This window comes from Urocampus carinirostris, chromosome 18 (assembly GCF_059441175.1).
Source record: "Urocampus carinirostris isolate Australia breed hairy pipefish chromosome 18, RoL_Ucar_1.0, whole genome shotgun sequence".
NCBI lineage: Eukaryota > Metazoa > Chordata > Actinopteri > Syngnathiformes > Syngnathidae > Urocampus > Urocampus carinirostris.
In genome coordinates this window covers 7,572,574-7,593,040 of record NC_142366.1, presented here as the reverse complement: position 1 = coordinate 7,593,040, position 20,467 = coordinate 7,572,574, and the positions used below count along the sequence as shown (strand labels likewise).

Genomic DNA, 20,467 nt, shown 5'->3' with positions numbered 1-20,467 from the left:
AAATCTTACCTCTCATACTCGAGCGCCGCTGGCGGCCCGTTAGAAAAATTACATAAATTGGCCGCATCTCTGAATAAGCCGCAGGGTTGAAAATTTGGGGAAAAAGTAGCGGCTTATTGTCCGGAATTTACGGTAATTGAACTGCAGGGTAGAGTATAACACGAAACTCCGATGCTCTTAGTTAAGGTTAGTTACCTTAAGGTGTGAAAGAAAAATCCAGAGAATAAAAACATATTTTTTATAGTGGTTTAAAACAGAGAAAATACTGTAAATAGTGGCTTATAGTAAGAATATTTGGTTGAACAACTATGTAGGGCAGGGGAGCTCATTACGTCTATCGCGATCTAATGATGGAACCAATAAGTAGTACTGGTAGATCACGGGAAACTGTATTTAGTTCTTTGCATTTGTAGAGCCACGCTGTCATCTAGTTATCAAATACAGCACATTAGCAGTTCACTGTTTGTGATTTCTACATTGCAGGGTTATAATACTGATGATATTTGCTAGCTTTTAAATCACTTTATGTCAGGGATTGAACTGCCGACAGACCTTGAAAGCATCTGAGCTGTCATTGGTTTTAAAAAAATCAGAGTTTAACCAATATTGGCGTATAATCCGGAAAATTTAGTAATCACTGAACACGTATGTTTTTAACACGGAAACACCAATGTTATTAGTTAGCGTTAATTAGCATTAGGGTTGGAATAATATGGCTGCGCCCCTGTTCGGCTGCGGCTACATCGGCTCACAACAGTTTTTTACACGTCGGCCATAAGACCCAGTCTTCGACTCAGTTTTGACGGCGCACAAAGTCGGCTCGAACTGCAGATTAAGATACGATCGCAGTTTTTTTTGCTGGATATGCGATCATCCAGACATCAAGCGCTCGGTGCTACGACCACTCGGGAGTGTTTATTAGCCACGGACTGCTATGTCAACAAGACCCAGCGGCCTACAAAGCAGCGAAGCAGAGTGGCAAGACAGCGGCGTGACCGCCGGACGAGGAAGCGAGGTTGTCGGGCCGGGCTAACAGCTAGGCTAAAGGCTAAACCCTGCAAAACGCCTCTCCCATCCATTTTCCTCTCCAACGTTCACTCTCTGGACAATAAACTGGACCATTTAACAACTGGAAGTGGCATCGAACCGCGAGATGACGAACTGCTGCGCTAAAATTCTGACGAAGACATGGTTAATCTTATCTATCCTGGTTGACGTTCAAAGAAACTGTGCGGGTCAGATGTATCGACATTTCGTTCTGTATACACGTGTACACGAATGACAATAAAGTAAATCTGAATCCGAATAACAATAACTAAATAGCTGAATCTTTGTATGAACCAGTTGGTTAAAAACCTAGATAAGGTAGCAGCGTATTGTCTGTAAGAAGCGGTAACAATTCAACTTCTATGTAGGGTTATTTAAATGACTGTATGTACTATAAATTACCTAGTTTGGCCACCTAGCAAAGCCTGAAAGCATCTGAGCACTTACTGAATATAAAACAAAGTCAGACAGTCCTGTGTTTACCACTTCCATTTTTTTTGCGGTAGCGCCACACATAATTCCACGGTTTGTCACGCCGACACGTTAAAGGTCGACTTTTTCCCGCTTGGCTAGCTCCGGTAAATAAAACCCAGTATTGTTTTTCTCTCGAAGCTTCCTTCCATATTTAGATTTGAGTTTGTGGTGGTCTGACTCGCTATCTTTCGAGTTTACAACCTTTTATAGGCCGCTAAATCCTCCGGAATCCATCAGCAGCGCTCGGGAAAATAAATTCAATTTCTAGAGAATCACCGTTGTGCCAGTTTGACAGAGCAAAGACAAGCCGACTCTTCACGTACGCCCCGGAATATAAATGGGGCCGAGTTGCAGAAAGCTAAACTTGATATTAGCATAATTTGTCACGGCGCAAAGGTTGCCGACGCGTGTTGAAAATTCTGTTGTAGACCGTTCAAATCGTTGCAAGACCCTATGATGGTTTTGAGGTCGGCTTTCACTGAGGCCCGGCATTTACTGGTTCACATTGGAGATTTGCATTATAACTTTACTCAGTTCTCCAATAGTTAACATATTTCCTGGAATTTTTATTCCGTTGCTAATGATAACTAACGCTAACTAATAACTGTGGGGTTTCCGCGTTTTGATCCGACTCAGTTGTTCAACTTTTATTTCACTTTTGGACTATACGGTGTTATTTTTTTCTACTCTTGAAAACCAGAGAAAACTCAAATGCTATCAAGGTTTGCTAGGTGGTCTAATTCCTTATATCAAGCTGTTTAAAAACGTGAATGACAGAATTTTTGTCAATTTTCAACTCTGTGGTTTATATAGGTTTGGCTATTTAGTTGATTTTTATTCAAACGATCATGCTGAAAAAGCCTAACTAATATAATTGAATTTTCCACGAGTCAACCCTATGCTAGGGGTCGCAACCCAAAATGTTGAAAGAGCCACATTACACCCGCAAAAAATGTCTAAAGCTGTGAAAAATTTCAAGCTTTATATAAGCCTTAGAATGAATGAAAACCATACTGTAAGTATCCATATTAGCTATATTGGGCTACTATCGGAATGACTAAGTTACATTCTGTGGTGAATTAATTTATTTTGAGTATTTGAAAAAAAAAAAAAAATGGAACATGCATAACGTACCCCTGGGCAATAAAAAGAGTCCAATAAAACGTAGCATTCATTCATAAAAATAAAACAAAAGCCTTTTGATAAATTAAAGTAAAAAAAATGACATTAATGCAGTTTTAGTTTGATTTCTGTGCAAATGTCAAACAAGTCAGTAGATGGGTAAAACACAGCAGCATTCTCCTCTCTCTCTCTTTTTGATACTAAAAGCAGCCATCGTCTGGCCTGAACAACAAAACAGAAATGATATACCTAGGTGTCATTCAGAATCTCATCTCATCTGCTGCACCGCTTATCCTCAGTAGGGTCGCGGGGGTGCTGGAGTCCATCCCAGCAGTCATCGGGCAGTGGGCAGGGGACACCATGAACTGGGCACACGGGGACAGACAACTCACTCGCTCAGTCACACCTAGGGACAATTTGGAGCGGCCAATTCACCTGAAATGCATGTCTTTGGAATGTGGGAGGAAACCGGAGTGCCCGGAGGAAACCCACGCAAGCACTGGGAGAACATACAAACTCCACACAGTAAGCTGGATTTGAACCCACGCAGGAGGTTCCTACGACCTCAGAACTGTGCCGCACACGCGCTAACCACTGCTCCGCCATGCTGCCCCCATTCAGAATCTATACTGACAAATATCGAAAATCGCTTAACGAAAACAGCTACTTTGTGGCTAAAAAAACTGCTTATGATGACATTTTGGTCTTAATCGTTTAATGTGACATTTTTGGAAAAGTGCCAGGGAGCCAGTCCGAAGCGCTGATAACGGATAGCATTAGGTCTTTTTTTTTTCCCTTTACCCTTGGTACCGGGTTTTACCATGTAACGGTTATATCTGATGGTGTGTTCATTTTTTTTTCCACTTTTTCTCTTTTTTCCCCCTATTTCCCATACTAACATACAGGTGTGTAATGTATGTACTGTATCTATATACTAAATATATATATATATATATATATATATATATATATATATATATATATATATATATATATATATATATATATATATATATATATATATATATAGGGCAGCACGGCGGCGCAGTGGGTAGCGCATCTGCGGCACAGTTGGGAACCTCCTGCGTGGGTTCAAATCCAGCTCCAGACTTCCTGTGCGGAGTTTGTATGTTCTCCCGGTGCTTGCGTGGGTTTCCTCTGGGCACTCCGGTTTCCTCCCACATTCCAAAAACATGCATTTTGGGTGAATTGGCCGGTCCAAATTGTCCCTAGGTGTGCGAGTGAGTTGTCTGTCCCCGTGTGCCCTGCGATTGGCTGGCAACCAGTTCAGGGTGTCCCCTGCCCACTGCCTGATGATTGCTGGGATGGGCTCCAGCAACCCCACGACCCTACTGAGGATAAGCGGTGTAGCTAATGAGATGATATATATATATATATATATATATATATATATATATATATATATATATATATATATATATATATATATATATACCTGCCTCAGGTATGAGTTTTTCCTTTGGTTCTGACGTCCGTTCTATGGAGGCTAAACAAATCTATATCAGCTCCCATAGACGTTTCCCGAGATATTCTTCCAAAATCACAAGTTTTTGTTTGTCCGCTCTTAGGTTTTTTCCACTTGAGGGTCCCCGAGTCTTCAGCGGTGGGCTCTGCAGTGGGCCGGATCAAGGCCCACGATCTGGACCTGGGCAAGAACGCAGAAGTGGACTACACCATAGTGCCCGGCGACGGGGGCGCAACGTTCGACATTGCCACCAACCAGCACCAGGACGGAGTCATCGTCCTCAAGAGGGTGAGTGAGTGAGTGAGTGAGTGAGTGAGTGAGTGAGTGAGTGAGTGAGTGAGTGAGTGAGTGAGTGAGTGAGTGAGTGAGTGAGTGATTCAATTGGAGGAAATTGAAGCTAATGAGAGCGTGAACAAGTGAGCTAGTTTTGAGGCTAGTGAGTGAGTGAGTGAGTGAGTAAGTGAGTGAGTGAGTGAGTGAGTGAGTGAGTGAGTGAGTGAGTGAGTGAGTGAGTGAGTGAGTGAGTGAGTGACAGAGCTGCTAAGTGAGTGAGCTTGTGAGCTAGTAATTGAAATTCTGAACTTAAGAGTAAGTGAGCTAGCGAGTAAACTTGCAATTGAGAGAGCGAGTTAACAATCTGGCAAGTGGGTGAGTGAGCTAGTGAGCATGCAAGTGAGCAACTTTGCTAGTGAGGGAGTTTGTTTGCAAGTAAGCTAGTGGGTAAAGGAGCTATTGAGACAGCTGGTGATCATAGAAGAGAATAAGTTCCTTAGTAAGTGAATAAATGAGTTACTGAGTGAGCGAGCAAACTATTGAGTGAGCTAGTGAGTTAGTAAGTTAGTGACTGAAAAAGCAAGTTAGTGAGTCAGTGAGAGATTAAGCAAGCTGGTGATTGGGCTAGTGAGTGAATGAGCTAGTGAGTAAACTTGCAATTGAGAGAGTGCGCTAACAATCTGGCAAGTGAGCTCGTGAGCTCGTGAGCATGCAAGTGAGCAACTTTGCTAGTGAGGAAGTTTGTGAGTAGGCTAATGAGTAAAGGAGCTAATGAGACAGCTGGTGATCAAAGGAGATAATAAGGTCCTCAGTGAGTGAATAAGTGAGTTACTGAGTGAGCGAGCAAACGACTGAGTGAGCTAGTGAGTGAGTGAGTTAGTGACTGAAAAGCAATCTAGTGATTCAGCGAGCGAGTGAGCAAGCTGGTGATTAGGCTTGTGAGTGAACGAGCTAGTGAGCGAGTGAGCTAGTGAATTTAAAACATTACGAAGTTAAAACATTTTCATGCCTTTAAAAACATTTCAGGAACAACTCAAAGCAACAAACTCAATGAGTTTACGCTTCCAGGCATTTTATTCGTTAATGGAATTTGGAGCCCCCTAGTGGCCATAAAACGCATTAGCGTGCATCTTCTATTGAACGCTATTCCCAACTGTCCTTGTTGGCAATGCAAGGCATCCATCATGTCCAAATTCACTTAAATCCAATAATGCCGGCTGCCGTCATTCCCGCAGGCTCCGCTACGCCGTCTCCACTCTCAGAATTCTCGATTCTTGTGCACATAGCTAGAAATTGAAACAAAAAAAGCTACTAAGATGGTGTAGGTAAGAGCTAGCGAGTGAGTTGATGAAGGAGTAAGTTATTAAGCAAGATAATTAGTGAGTGGCCGGGCTAGTTCACTGCCATACCACACTGAGAACAGCCGGTCTCGGGATGCTAAGCAGGGTGGGGGCCTTGTAAATTATTGGATGGGAGACCACCTTGGAATACCAAGTCCTGCAAATAGGTCATTTGTTGCACGCTCTGCTGCGACAGCTCTAACTGTACCCCAACGTACAGTTGATGAAAATGAACTTCCCTAAAGGGACAGAATAAATCGAATTTAAAAAATGTAGAGTGAATGGGTGAGTGTTCTAGTGATGAAGCAAGTGGTCTAGCTTATTAGTTCATGAGCTAATTAATTAGTAAACTTGTTGGCAAGTAATTAAGTGAGCTTCCGAGTTAGTGAGTGAGCTCTTGAGTAAGTGGGCTTGTGAGTGATCTACTGAGCTAGTGAGTGGGTGAGATAGCTAGCAATCTAACGAGTGAGTTAGTTAACAAGTGAATTGGTGAGGAAGAAAGCAAGCTAAGTAATGAGCCAGCGAGTCAGTGAGCAAGCTTGTAAGCAGGTAAATGAGTGTCCTAGTGAGTAATGTTGTGAGCTATTTGATGTGCTGGTTAGTGAGAAAATAATCTGGTGGGTTAGTTGTAGAGTGAGCTAGCTAGTAAGTGACTACCTAGTAAGTAGCTTGTGATTTAGTGAGCGAGCTAGTTAAGAGGTTAGTGAGCAAGTGATTTTGTGAGCTAGTGAGCTAGTGGGTGAACTAGTCAGTGAGATAGTGGGTGAACTAGTAGGTGAGCAAGTGATTTAGTGAGCAAATGATCTAGTGAACTTTTGAGTTAGTGAACTTGTGAGTTAGTTAGTTGATTCATTTGGGGTTGGTGATCAAGCAAGCAACCCGGTGAATGACTCAGTGAGTGAGTCACTGACTGAACGTGATACTGTTCAAGGTAGGGAGTAGTCAGTGAGTTAGAAAGTGGTCAAGCTAGTGGGTCAGCTAGTGTGTGAGTGAACTTGTGAGTGAGCAAGCTAATGGACGAGCAAGTGTATTGGTGAGCCAGCAAGCGAGTGAGTTAGGAGTGAACTATTGAATCAGTCAGGTAGCAAGTGAGCAAATAAGCTTGCATTTAGTGAGCTAGTTATCAAGCTAGTGATAGAGTGAGCTACTTAGCTAGTGAGTGAGTGAGTCATCCACCCTGTAAAGAAGAGAAAATCGATGAAGACAAGGAAGGTTCGAGTGAGCCGAAGATAAAGCCTCGATGAGCTCCTCGCCGTGTTGCCTCCCGCCCACTCCATTGTCTTTTTAGGGAGCAAGAGCTGCAAAATCTCCCAGAGAGCAATCCTTCTCGCTAGCGCTCTCCTCATTGTACACAGAGTTTGCTTGGCAGAAGGCAAATGTGAGAGCCAGCAAGGTTGGCTCAGATAAGAGGATCAGGCCGAGTAATGGGTTCAGAGGATGATCGTCTGTTTCCCCCACCAAGAAAAAAAAATGGTGTGAAGCAGCTCGGCGCATCCCATCTGCTAAACAGGAGATTAGGTGAGACAATAGGTAAATCCGACGGGCAATTCCCGGGGAGCGACGACACGCCGTTCGGCCAAGGACACGCAGGCAAACAAGAAGCTCGGGTCGCCCGGACCCCAAACCGCTTCATCTTCTGTTTGCACCATGTTTATTTACCTTTTCCCAGCAGACGCGGAGAAGAAAATCCTCCGCTGACAGCCTAAGGGGGTTTAACCTGCATTGTTTGAAAGCGGCATGCTTGGCATAATACTTGGATGGCACACTATTCAACTCCGAACAGTAGCTTGAGTGCTGTCGATAAATACTACAAAATTTTACTTCGTTGGCAAAAACTGTAGCTTATTTTGTTTTTATAGTTTTGAGACACTTTTTCTTTCATTTAAAAAAGGAACTTTTAAACTAAAATATCCAAAAGTTCCATATGTACATATATATATATATATATATATATATATATATATATATATATATATATATATATATATATATATATATATATATATATATATATATATATATATATATATATATATATATATATATATATATATATATATATATATATATATATATATATATATCAATTTACTCATTATTAACACATTTTTAAAAGAGCTGGAATGATGAACTGTAGGTGTGGAGACAGATTAGGCAAGGGTGGACGCTCTCCAGCCACTCCCCCAGGTTAGGGAAATGGCATCTGAATGACGGGGGCCCCGAATTATTGTCTTGCTGGCCATGAGTTTGAGACTCCTGGTATAAAAGGATAAGTCGTCTGTGCTCAGATTTCCGGATTTTTCTGAAACTTTATCCTGGACGATGCAAATGTTGGCAAAAACAGAACCGTGCAGTCAACCTCTTGCTAGAAAAGTAGCTGAGGGCGGCATTTTTATCCGAGGATGGGGTTACTGGGATCAAAAAAACAGCAACAAAATGACTCCAAGCCGAAGTTATTTCCTCGGATGAGAGTATTGGGTGGACCCGGCTAAGAAAAAAAAATGACTCTGGGATCACGGCTATTGATCCGGGATGAGCTGCGTTTAAGCTGCTCCAGTCAGAGCAATTGACAGCCTTGAGGCGAGAAACCTTTTCATCCTCCCGCTGTTAATTACCGACTTTATTTCGGTAAAGCCGACGGACCGGCTCGGTCCGTCATAAACGTCATAAGTGGTGGGATTGAGGGAGGAATCATTCCCTGGATGAGAAGGGGAGAGCTTTTTGCTTTGGAAATGAGAACTGAGGCTGATAAACTTTTTTTTTTTCATATAAAACATTGCACTAAAAGAAAAAAATAGATGACGCATTGACGTCAACACAGTCTTTAAAACCGGCTACAAATTGGCATTTTCACACCTAAATTTATGAAATGTGTTAAGGTATAGTGATATAACCGAAACAGGGAGCCATGAAGGCCTTACAAGAAAAAATATTCAAAGACTAGAGAAAAAATATCTATAAAATAGGATAAAAAATTCAAGGTCTTATATTTGCGGCTTTCCACATTGGGAACAGAAATTTGTAAACTGTATTTATTAACTTTGTGTCCCAAGTTTGCAGTGATGCTAAGGGGAGGAGCAAGAACAGCATAACCCCCCCAGAAAAACAAAAACAAAAGCTTAGGATGATCAAGAAATACAAAGCACACAAATTGTTAGATTGTTAGCCACGCTAAATAATATACCAAATAGCCGTAACCAACAGTAGTTGACAATTCGCACTCTTACTTCTTACACAATGAAATATTGTCAAGGTATGACAATCCCCTCAAGTGGAAGATATGCATGACCAACTTAGGTGCCGAGGTGCCTAACTTGTTTGGGTGTTTGGGATTGGATATAATTATTGGATGCCTCGAACTTGTGCTTTTTCAGACCTCAGAGTACTGATGAAACATACCGTTTTCACACACTCATTCATATAATCTTGGTCAAATTTACTTGGCTGTGACACTTGAACCTGCCTCAAAATAAACCGAAAGCTTCAACCTTGTGGTGAAAGGCCTGCTTCCTGAACAAAACTGATTTTAGCTTGGCCTATCTTTACTAATTCATACAATCTTGGTCAAATTCACAAAGTCTTATATCCTTTAACCTGTGAAAGGTACTTAACCTCTAACATTAACTGGAAGCCTTGATCTTGTGTGAAAGTTCAACGTTATATTCAACGGGTCCATGACCCTCTAGCTTGGGACGTTTCTCAGCTTCACAAATGAACAGAAAGGCTTGAACTTGTGCTGAAAGATCGACTTTTTTATATCAGACCTGATTTAGGTTCGTCCAATATTCACTTATTCATACAATCAAAGTTTTATTCAACAGACCCATGACCTCTTCAACCCAGGACAGTTCTCAGCCTCACACAAGAACAGGAAGCCTTGAACTTGTGCTGAAAGGTCGGCTTTACAAACAGACCTAATTTAGGCTTGACCAAAATTTATATTCATCCATACAATCAAGGTCATAGTCACTAGATCAGTGACTCTTCAACATGCGACAGTTCTCAGCCTCACAAATAAACAGGAAGTCTTGAACTTGTGCTTTTCTAAACAGACCTGAGAGGTGTTACACTCCTTGACACGGTTAGAAAAACCAAGTGAACGGAGAGTGTTTTTGAGCTAACCTTAGCGAGTGGAGTCACACGAGAGATTTCTTTTGAGTAGAAAGCGCCCCGAGCAGGCTCGGCGTTCAATAAGCTCGTCACGGGGAGAGAAAAGATTACACAGCCCTGGGAGAAGCCCCCGGCCACCGGCGAAAAAGGGAGGGTTTTTTCTCACTTTATTGTGCCGCCATCAATCTCTTTGGTTTGTGTCCTCGATTGCCCGGCTAGATTTTGGCGCACTCATTATTAGGGTCTGGTGGGCCACCTTTCACCAGGGGGCGCCAAACGTGTTTGGAAGTGGGCACAGGTGTGTCAAATAACCACACACCTGTACCTAATTATCCTTGTTCCTTTATAGGGATACTTTGAATAATACACGTTCTCTGGTCATTTTCACTCCACTGACACGTTTGTTTTATTTTGTATCAGGTTTCTTGTTTGGATATTTAGTTAGGGTTTAAGTGCCCGCTTGTTTGCTACTTCGTTCCTTGTGTTTTCCAGTTCCGGTTTTGGTCTTTGTTTCTAGTTTGGACTTTGTCAGGTTTGATTTTGTTTGAACATGTACTTTGTGTTGTGCCCCCTTGATCTTTTGTTGCTGTTTTTTCTCATCAATACCATCCTTATTTTGGGCAGCACTACTGCACTTCCTGCCTGGGTCAAAACAAGTCAAGTCAAGTCAAGTCATTTTTATTTGTATAGCCCTAAATCACGAAGAGTCTCAAAGGGCTTCACAGATAACCTAAAACTTTGGGTAGCCCTATCTTTACACACTCCTTTGTTTACTTATAATTTCAATCTGGGTTGGGGAGGGTTACTTTAACTTGATTACTTCCAATTACTTTTGGATTACTCCAATACCAAATATGCTAATAAAAGACAAAATAAACTACATATAAATAAAATTACTAAATTTTGTGCAGGCTTGGGGAGTACGGAATACATGGAACGGCAAAAATGATGTTGGCAAGCTGTTTGGATTTATTTTCATTTTGTTTCTGTCGCATTTTATCTTAGTTTTGCCTGAGATCAAAGAGATCAAAGCCAGCAGAGAAAGTTTACCACGTGTTGTGAGTCATAATTTTATTCATATTTAGTTTATTTTGTCTTTTATTAGCATAGTTGGTATTGAAGTAATCCAAAAGTAGTTGAAAGTAATCCAGTTAAAGTACCCCTACCCAACCCTGCATATAATGACACAGAAACTGACAACACCATAAAGAACGTAGCTTTGTCACAAAAAACACAAAACTACAGACCTAAAATCTGTAAAACACACGCAAAAAAAAAAAAACGTTTTAATCCCAAAACAAAATCCCATGTTATTCAATTAGGTCGGTAGCTAGCTTATAGCCACTCCCGGAATCACATCAACCGCGTTGTTACTGATTCCAAAGCGTCTTTGTAAACAAATAACAAGGCTTCCTAAGCTGATTTAGCGGCGCTACGGCACGGCTGACAGATTGAATATTTTTGCCAGTTTTTTTAGCGCTCTTTAATCTCCCGGCTAACACCTTTAGCGCCGCGTAGCAAACAAATGCAATCAGCCTGCTTGTGATTCTCAGCCATGCTGACTCGCCCCCACGGGCAAGGCACATGTTAAGATCGTTATTCTGGCAGCTAGCGTAGGCGGGAGAGGAAAATTCAATATTCGGGAGAATATTCGGCTTTCACGCGCGTCAGTGAAGGAAAACTCGCTTTAGCGACGCAAGTCCCGGCAACAGGAGTCACGCTAACGCTTTATCAAATGATTTGATTTGTGTGTTGTGGGAAATTGTCTCAAAGACAAAAATAATACTTTACATGAACTAAATTAGCAAAAAACAGAAATTGTACCTCATAAAAATTATATTTTTACTTATTTTTAACATATTTTATCTTGTTTTGTAATGAAATAAGAAAAATTATATTTAAAATTACCCAAATTAGTATTTTGTAGTGGTTAGCGCGTGTGCGGCACAGTTCTAAAGTCTTGGGAACCTCCTGTGTGGGTTCAAATCCAGCTACCGGACTTACTGTGCGGAGTTTGTATGTTCTCCCCGTGCTTGCGTGGGTTTCCTCCGGGCACTCCGGTTTCCTCCCACATTCCAAAGACATGCATTTCAGGTGGATTGGCCGGTCCAAATTGTCCCTAGGTGTGAATGAATGAGCGAGCGAGTTGTCTGTCCCTGTGTGCCCTGCGATTGGCTGGCAACCAGTTCAGGGTGTCCCCTGCCCACTGCCCGATGATTGCTGGGATGGGCTCCAGCACCCCCGCGACCCTACTGAGGATAAGCGGTGCAGCTAATGAGATGAGATGAGATGAGTATTTTGTAGTATCAGGCATAAAGCAAATACGACAATTAAGCTAAATAATTCAGCTTTACAAATTGTTATTCTATTGGCAGAAAATTTGGCTTATTACATTTTTTAAGACGAGAAATTAGACACTTGAATGCTAAAAAAACTTCCAATTGGGAAAGATTTTTTTTTTTTCTGTAAAATTTATATATTTTCAAATCTATTATATATAAAATATATTCTAAATTAGGGGTCTCCAATATGGTACATGCGAACATTAGGTGGCCCTCTAAGACCACCTGAGTAGTCCACGTCCTGAGTGTATAAGATGGGTAAGAGTAATTTTGTAGGATATTTCAAACTGGCATAATTAGTCATTGAAAGAACTTGTGTTAATTGTCTAAAAATTACAACTTGGTAATAACAAAGTAATAACATATTAATAGCATTTTATAAATGCATATTAAACTACAAGCCCTTCTACCAGACCCCTGTTTTAAATTAATTCGTATTAGTCGTTAAAGATATGTTTTCTCATTTAAGTAAATCAGACAAAATAAGAAATACATACTCCCTAAAAAAGGCAAAATCATGTATTTTGAGCACATTTTTGATGCGTTATCACCCAGTAAGAGGCGACGTCGAGCCTCAGAATTAAAGTAGAGGCGCTGCACTAAAGAAGTCACCAGGGAAATTTCTCCTCACATTTTCCAAGAGCTTGACCTACTTTCACCTGATTGGCCGCCGGGCAAATTTGCGTTTTTTTGTTTTTTTTTTCAATTTGTTTTTTCGTTTTTTTCGGTGACACCGTTTCCCACCCTTGGAATCACTTGAAATTCTGGAGACTTTCCAAAATACCTGATATGCAGATGTAAACACTCTGTGCACTGATTCCGATCACACAGGAAGCCCCGCCCCATTTTTACAATGAGCTAGTCAAAGCATTTGATCCATTGTGATTGTATATATTTAGGTTTGACGGTAGTTTATTACTGCAGTTGTGAAATAATTTTGTCGAACATTTTGTTGACCGAAATCGCAAGATTTTGAATGCAACGGGAATAGAACCCGGGTCTCGACCGTGAGAGCAATGCATTTTTAAATACTAGACCACTAGTGAAATGGATGACATTGAAAATGCATTGGGTATTTTTAGCATCATCACACGATTTTTTATTCATAGTACCAGATTTGAATGTTGGAAAAAGTTGTCCAGAAAGATCTAAACGCAAATAAGCATGATTAGTGCAACATCGTATTTTGAGGGACATTTGATAACTATGTTGTAAATTTTATGTTGGTATTTTGTTCATCCATCCTTCTATTTTCTGCACCGCTTACCCTCAGTAGGGGCTGCTGAGGCCCATCCCAGCTATCTTCAGGCAGTGGGCAGGCATCTTTATGAGATGTGGGAGGAAACCGGAGTGGCCAAAGGAAACCCACGCATGCACAGGAGGACATGCTAACTCCACACGGGGAGGTTGTGGTAGCTGGACTTGAACCCTTGCACCTCTGCACCACGGGGCTGCGCGCTAACCGTCGTGCAACTATTTTGTTCATACTTTGTTTTTTGTCTTTTTTTTTCTCTATTTGAGATATTTTATTGAAATTATTTGAAGTTAAAATAAGAAAAAATGAAATTTGTGAAATACATATTTTCTACTTAAATTAGAAAAATAAATCCTTAAAATGAGCAAAACAACTTACCTGATATTAAACAGGCATTTTTTTGAATTTTGATTAAACATATATCTCTGAAGGGCGGAATGACGCTTTACACCGAACCACAACAGTGACCAGATGATGAAGGTTCTGTATCTGAGTCAGACCAGTAGGCTCCCCCTCCTGCTAAAAATCAGGAGTAACCTTTTCATGTGAGGGAAAAAAACCCTACCATTATCTCTCTCTTTGTCTCTCTCTCTGTCTCTCTCTCTCTCTCTCTCTCTCTCTCATATATATATATATATATATATATATAATTATTTTTACTATAAATTGCATAATTGCATTTTTTTTTCCCGATACGATACAAGCTAAAAACAAGAACCAAAATTACGTGTTTTTTTCCCGGTCTGCTCCTTCCTGCTGGTCGCAGGTGTCCATTAAAGGACTAGAGTGGCCGTGAAAAGAAATCGAAAAAAAGAAAGAAGGACTTAGCTCGGGCTGCCAATCTAAAAGCAATCAGTGAGCATCAGCTAGCATGATTGCTCTGACTATGTCGCGAGCGGCAGATGCTGTTCGAGGAAATACGCTCAGGAAATCCACTTCACACCTGCGCCGCTTGACGTCTTACATGTGCCAGGTGACGCTAGTTCGAACCATTCCGGCGGTTACCGGTGCGCAAACAGCTTATTTATTTACAGTTTTTCCGATGCTGTTAGTAAATGGTAAATGGTCTGCATTTATATAACGCTTTTCAAATCAATAAAGCGCTTCACAATGTGCTTCAGAATTACCCATTCACACACACACTCACACACCTATATGGAGTCAGCCATGCTTATTGAGGGCATCAGGGATTCAATGTCACATATTAATATCTTCGTGACTTTTTTTATTGAAATATTTTTGTTTGTCTTAAAAAATAGACTAGTCGTATAATTTTGCTCAATTTAAAGATTGTATTTCCCAAACTAAAGTGAAGATATTTCTTAAAATTTGCTAACATTTTTCTCATATTGAAGATTTATTATTTATTTATTTTAGTCAAAAACATTGTAGGAATACCTTCATATAATTAATAGTTGTTCCTTAAAATAATTTGATTTTTCTGCACGTAAGATACAATTTTGATCACCATACATATTTTAACGGGGTCATTTCGAAATGGAAAAAAATAGTAGAAAATGTGTCTCATTTTGAGTTAATTTTTTTTTAAATTTGGGATATAATTTTGAGAGGGAATTAAGAAAATGTGTCAATGAAATAAACCAAACATTCAGTTTAGGGAAACAATTCTTAAAGTAAGCTGAAAAGGTAAAAAAAGGTTTTAATTCAGATGTCTTTATGCAGCTAACAACCTCAAACAGGTGCATCTGATTCAGGATGATACATTGAATGCGGTAGACTTCTAATGAACAGATTAACAGGTCTTTCAAGGTCAGAATTTTAGATGATACACAGGTGTTCAAATACTAATTTTCTTCATTGTATATATATATATATATATATATATATATATATATATATATATATATATATATATATATATATATATATATATCATCTCATCTCATCTCATTAGCTGCACCGCTTATCCTCATTAGGGTCGCGAGGGTGCTGGAGCCCATCCCAGCTATCTTCGGGCAATGGGCAGGGGTGCTGCCATATATACAGTATATATATATATATATATATATATATATATATATATATATATATATATATATATATATAGATATAGATATAGATATAGATATAGATATAGATATATAGATATAGATATATATAGATATAGATATATATATATATATATATATATATATATATATATATATATATATGTATGTATGTGTGTGTGTGTGTGCGTGTAAGTGCGTGCATGTGCGTGTTTGTGTGTGCGTGTGTCTATTATGAGCTTTGGCAATCTAGCTTTAGCTTTTTTATTTTGTATCGTATTGAAAACAAAAACTATTTCAATCTAGCCTTAACGATTAACATAAGTTAGTTTTTTTAGCTTCAATTAATATTCTGAAATATTTTGCAATAGCGTATTAGCTTTTGCAATTTAGTCTTATCATTTTTTTTATACTTGTTTTCTATTTTGAAAAATGCTGCAGTTTAGCTTTAGCAATATACCTAGAGTTTATTTTACAGTGTATTGTATTGAATACAAATAATACCATTTATATTTAGCAATTAAGCTTAAGCTTCTTTTAGCTCATTTATAATTTAAAGAAATATGAGTTTGGGATTTAGGACTTAAGCTTGGTATTTTTTAAAACATATATTCTATTTTTTATCAAGTATGATTTAAAAAAACAAATTATGCCCTAATGGAGCGTTTTTCTTTTGTTACTTTATTAAAAGGAGAAAATAAATCATCTTTAGAATTAACTACATTTCTGTGAATGAAGTAAGATATAGGTATCACCAGTGTACCACTGGCAGGGGGCGCTATTACCATTGCCGTGATGGGTTCTGCAGCTCCATTAGGAGTCAATGGGAGCCAGATAGATAGATAGATAGATAGATAGATAGATACTTTGTTCATCCCCGAAGGGAAATTCACATTTCCAGCAGCATCCCTGAGCTGAGAACAATCGAGAACAATCGAAAATAACACGGGAGCTGCTGGAGTGGCTGCCATTCGTGACGGCGCCGGAAGAAAAGATTTAATTTGAATCATGTACAAACAAACAAACAATTGAATCATGTACAAACAAACAAACAAACAAAATATTCAGTTTGACTTTTGTATAAATTAATGAAGAAAACTTTATTTCTGATATGAGAAAACAAAATAAAACAAAATAACAAGTCAAAAAAATAAAAACTGTGGTAATGTAACATGCCCGAAAATGAATAAGAAGAAGCTTATGCTTATTTAATTACACCCATTTGACTTTCATAAGAATTGTTTCTTACAGCGAGATCTCCTGTGTGACTTCAATATAATTTATCTAAGCACAGTGCCCCTTATGGGCGTGGTAGGTACTGCAGCTTCTATTATGTGAATGGAAGCCATTTGATTTCAATGTAATTTATTTAAGTACGAGCCTCCAATGAGTGCAGTGTGTACTGATACTCCCATTACAGGTCAAAGGGAGCCCATTATTTGTTTTGTGTGGCTACAAACATGTTTTTTGTTTAGTTTTTTGGTTCAATATGGCTCTTTCAACATTTTGTGTTGCCACCACCTAGATTACGGTATATGTATGTCGTTTTGATCTAGTGTACAAATGGAAGGGGGCGCTTTTATTGGTTTTACGACCTCCAAGGTCACGCTTATCGTTTATAAAGCTCCGATCCGCTCCATCCATCTCAACCCAAAAAATGAAAGTGTCTAGTAAATCGCTTCGGATGACAAATAACTACCCGCTGCGGCCATATTTACCTGACCCTGCTTCATTTTTGTGGACTTTAGCCGCTGGACTATGAAAGCAAGAAAGCCTACACCTTCAAGGTGGACGCATCCAACACTCACCTGGATCCCCGATTTCGGACCTTCGGGGCATTTAAGGACACGGCTACCGTGAAAATTAACGTCCTGGACGTGGACGAGCCGCCAGTCTTCAATAAAGCCGCCTACTTGATGGACGTCTACGAGGACACGCCAGCCGGAACTGTCATAGGCGCCGTCACCGCTCAAGATTTGGATGCCGGGAGCAGTCCGGTCAGGTGAAAACAAAAAAGATAGTCAGCATTAACTCATTCAAGACATCGAAACATTGACTTTTTAGATTTGAATGTAATTTGGAATGAATTTAGGCGGCATGTCTAAGAATTTAAACCACTGTTAACAGTTATCATAAAAAAATGAGACAGAATTCACACTGTTATGACATTGAACAGTTATAAAGAGTTATAGTTAAGTAAAGGTGTCAGGATTCACTCATTTAAGAAATAAAACCATTGTCTTTTGAGAAGTGGCAAATCTAAGACATCGAATCATTGGAAATAGTTAAAGTCAAGCAAATAATTCAAAATTCACTAAATGGAGAAATTGAACTGTTGTAAGAAAGCGAGTCAGCATTTACTAAATAAAGAAATCAAACATTGACTTCTGAGAAGCAGAAACTCTAAAAATATCAAATCATTGTAAACAGTTAAAGTAGAGTCAAAATTCACTCAATTGAAAGAGTTATGGTAAAGAAAATGGGCCAGCTTTTCCTCAAAATCAAAACATTGACTTTTGAGAAGCAGCAGGTCGAATAATTGAATTTCTGTAAACAGGTATGATAAAGAAAATATATCAGCATTCACACAATCGAGAAATTGAACTATTATCAGTGTCCGAAATAACGTCTGCCCGGACACCCGGGGTGTGCATCTTTTACGTCTGGCGTACAACTTACAAAACGTATCCGCCCGGGTGGCAGACAACTTTTTCAACTAAAACGTTTGCTTTATTCCGATTTCGAAATCTTAGTTTGGTTTGGAAATTTTGGAATTTCGGTTCGTTTGGCAATTTGCATACTCTGCAGCCAATCGTAAGCCTGCATCGAATAACTTTGTGCTTCCGGACTTCCGGCGAGCGTTATAATAATCTGTACATCGTTTCCCAAAATAAACGCACAGAGTCAACAAGAAAAATGGAGAAGTGGTTAGGAATCAAGCCAAAACCTCAGCCCCAGAAGAAATATCCAAAAGCTAACTAAATTAATGACGCTACAAAACGTAAACGTACATTAAAAGCATCGTGGAAAGAGGAGTTCACGTGGCTTGTAGCAGACAACGCAACGCAAACATTGCATGATTGAAGATGAGTAAATACAGGTACATACTGATGGCAGATGGAAAACAGCCATGTCATATTCATGCAATGAATGTTATAAGTAGATTTATAATAAACTTGATTTTAAAATGTTACTCTCTTGTATATTCTGATTATCAATCCTTAATACTTTGCAACAATGTTTTTTTTTGCGATTAGTCGTCTCATTGTGTTTCAAGTTGTGAAAAATGGGGCAGGCAACTTTATGGCTAGGCAGGCAACTTTTCAGAGTTGTCTACCCTGGTGTCCGGTAACTTTTTCTCATGAGTTTCAGACACTGTTATCGTACATTAAATAAGCCTGCATTTGCTCAATCAAGACATCGAAACATTGACTTTTCATAACTACAATTGTTACAATACAGAAAATCAGTCAGCATTTACACAATCGACAAATTCAAAAGGGAAAAAAAGTATGTAGTAAAGAATACGAGTGAGCATTCACTAAATAAGGAAATCAATTATTTAGAAGCAGTTATAATAAAAAAATGGTCAGCATTTGAGAAATCAACTAGTTATAAACAAGTGATCGAGAAAATGAGCCAGCATTCCCACAATCAAGAAATTAAGGAGTTATTATAGAGAAAATAATGAAAGCAAACACAAAACACAGTAAACATACAGTTTGCGAATAGAAAAAAATGAACAATAAAACAATTAAAATATTTGCATTAGTTTTGTTTTACCTATAGGCCTCCGAAATTGTCTAAAAACAAGAAAAATCTTGACTTGGAAAAAACAGCAGAGGAACAATTAAGTGATGCCATTGTTGAAAACACAAAATCGTCAATGCAATATTCTATATATTAATTTGCTTCAATCCATAGTAAAGGAAGTGGATAGGGAACATCTTTGTGTGAAGTGGTTAGGGACAAGGAAGTCTGAGACCCTGGTTGAGCCAATGTGAATTGACGGAATTTTGTTTCTCACAGACCACTGACATTCAACCAAGTAATTGATGCCCAAATCAATTTAACACTCAGGTCGTCCCATTTTCCGTTAGACACTTGTCGGGTGGGAAAGAAAAAACAGAACCAGATATAAAACATTGACTAAGGTTATTCTGGAGTGACTATCTCTCCTCAGCTGGCTTGGAAACGCTTCGGAACACTCTTGTAAGAGCTGGATAAAGTGTTTAGGGAATGCCTCGGAACATTGATGGATGAAGTGGTTAGGGACAAGGAAGACTTTAAGTTTCCTTGCCAACCCTGGATGATTCAATGTTAATGGATGAATAGTTGTTTCTACCATATCACTGTTAACCAAAAAGTGGTTCATGCCCGAATCGATTCAACACATAACTGCCAATTGTCTCGCTTTCTGCTATAATCTCCTCAAGTGGGAAAGGACCAAAAGCAGGTAAAACTATCAAGAAACCAGGTTAATGTAGAAAGATTATTTCACCTCAGTCAGCTTGGAAACTCAGAACCCTGAGCTGGATGAAGTGGCTGGGGGCAAAGAGATCTGGGTTTCTCTGTTTACCCTGGGTAAGGCAATGTCAATCAATGGAATATTTTAGGTCCCTGAGCACTGAAAATCAACTAAGTCATCCATACCCAAATTGATTCAACATTCACCTTGTGCCCCTTTCTGTTACAATCATTTTTAAGAAGAAAAGGAACATAAAACCAGGTTCAATATATAAAAAAAAACCGTTTTTCTCAAATAACAGTATTTTATTGTTGTGGCAGAGGTGCACGTTTTTTAGACATGAAAATAACTCAGGGCGGTTGTGGATTATGGCTTTTGAGAGAGATGGCTGGGGGGTTGGGGTGGCTAACAAGTAAAAGACTGTCCAATAGAGCGATAGGATCTTAATAGAGGCTCAAGTGCTGTACTTTAGTGTCTCTCAGGTAATTACCAGGGGAGACGTTTACGCTCGTCAAGAGGAACTAAACTTAGGATGCCCTCG

General features: G+C 39.3%; 1 protein-coding gene across 1 annotated transcript in view; it reads left to right on the top strand.

The window, feature by feature from the left end:
- Window positions 1-20,467, top strand: part of LOC148348253 (cadherin-12-like) — a 115,628-nt gene that overhangs the window by 76,505 nt on the left and 18,656 nt on the right. Inside the window, exons 6-7 of the mRNA XM_088322258.1 lie at window positions 4,233-4,417; window positions 17,207-17,460. Of these exons, the coding sequence (XP_088178384.1) occupies window positions 4,233-4,417; window positions 17,207-17,460 (439 nt within the window). The remainder of the gene's footprint in view (window positions 1-4,232; window positions 4,418-17,206; window positions 17,461-20,467) is intronic.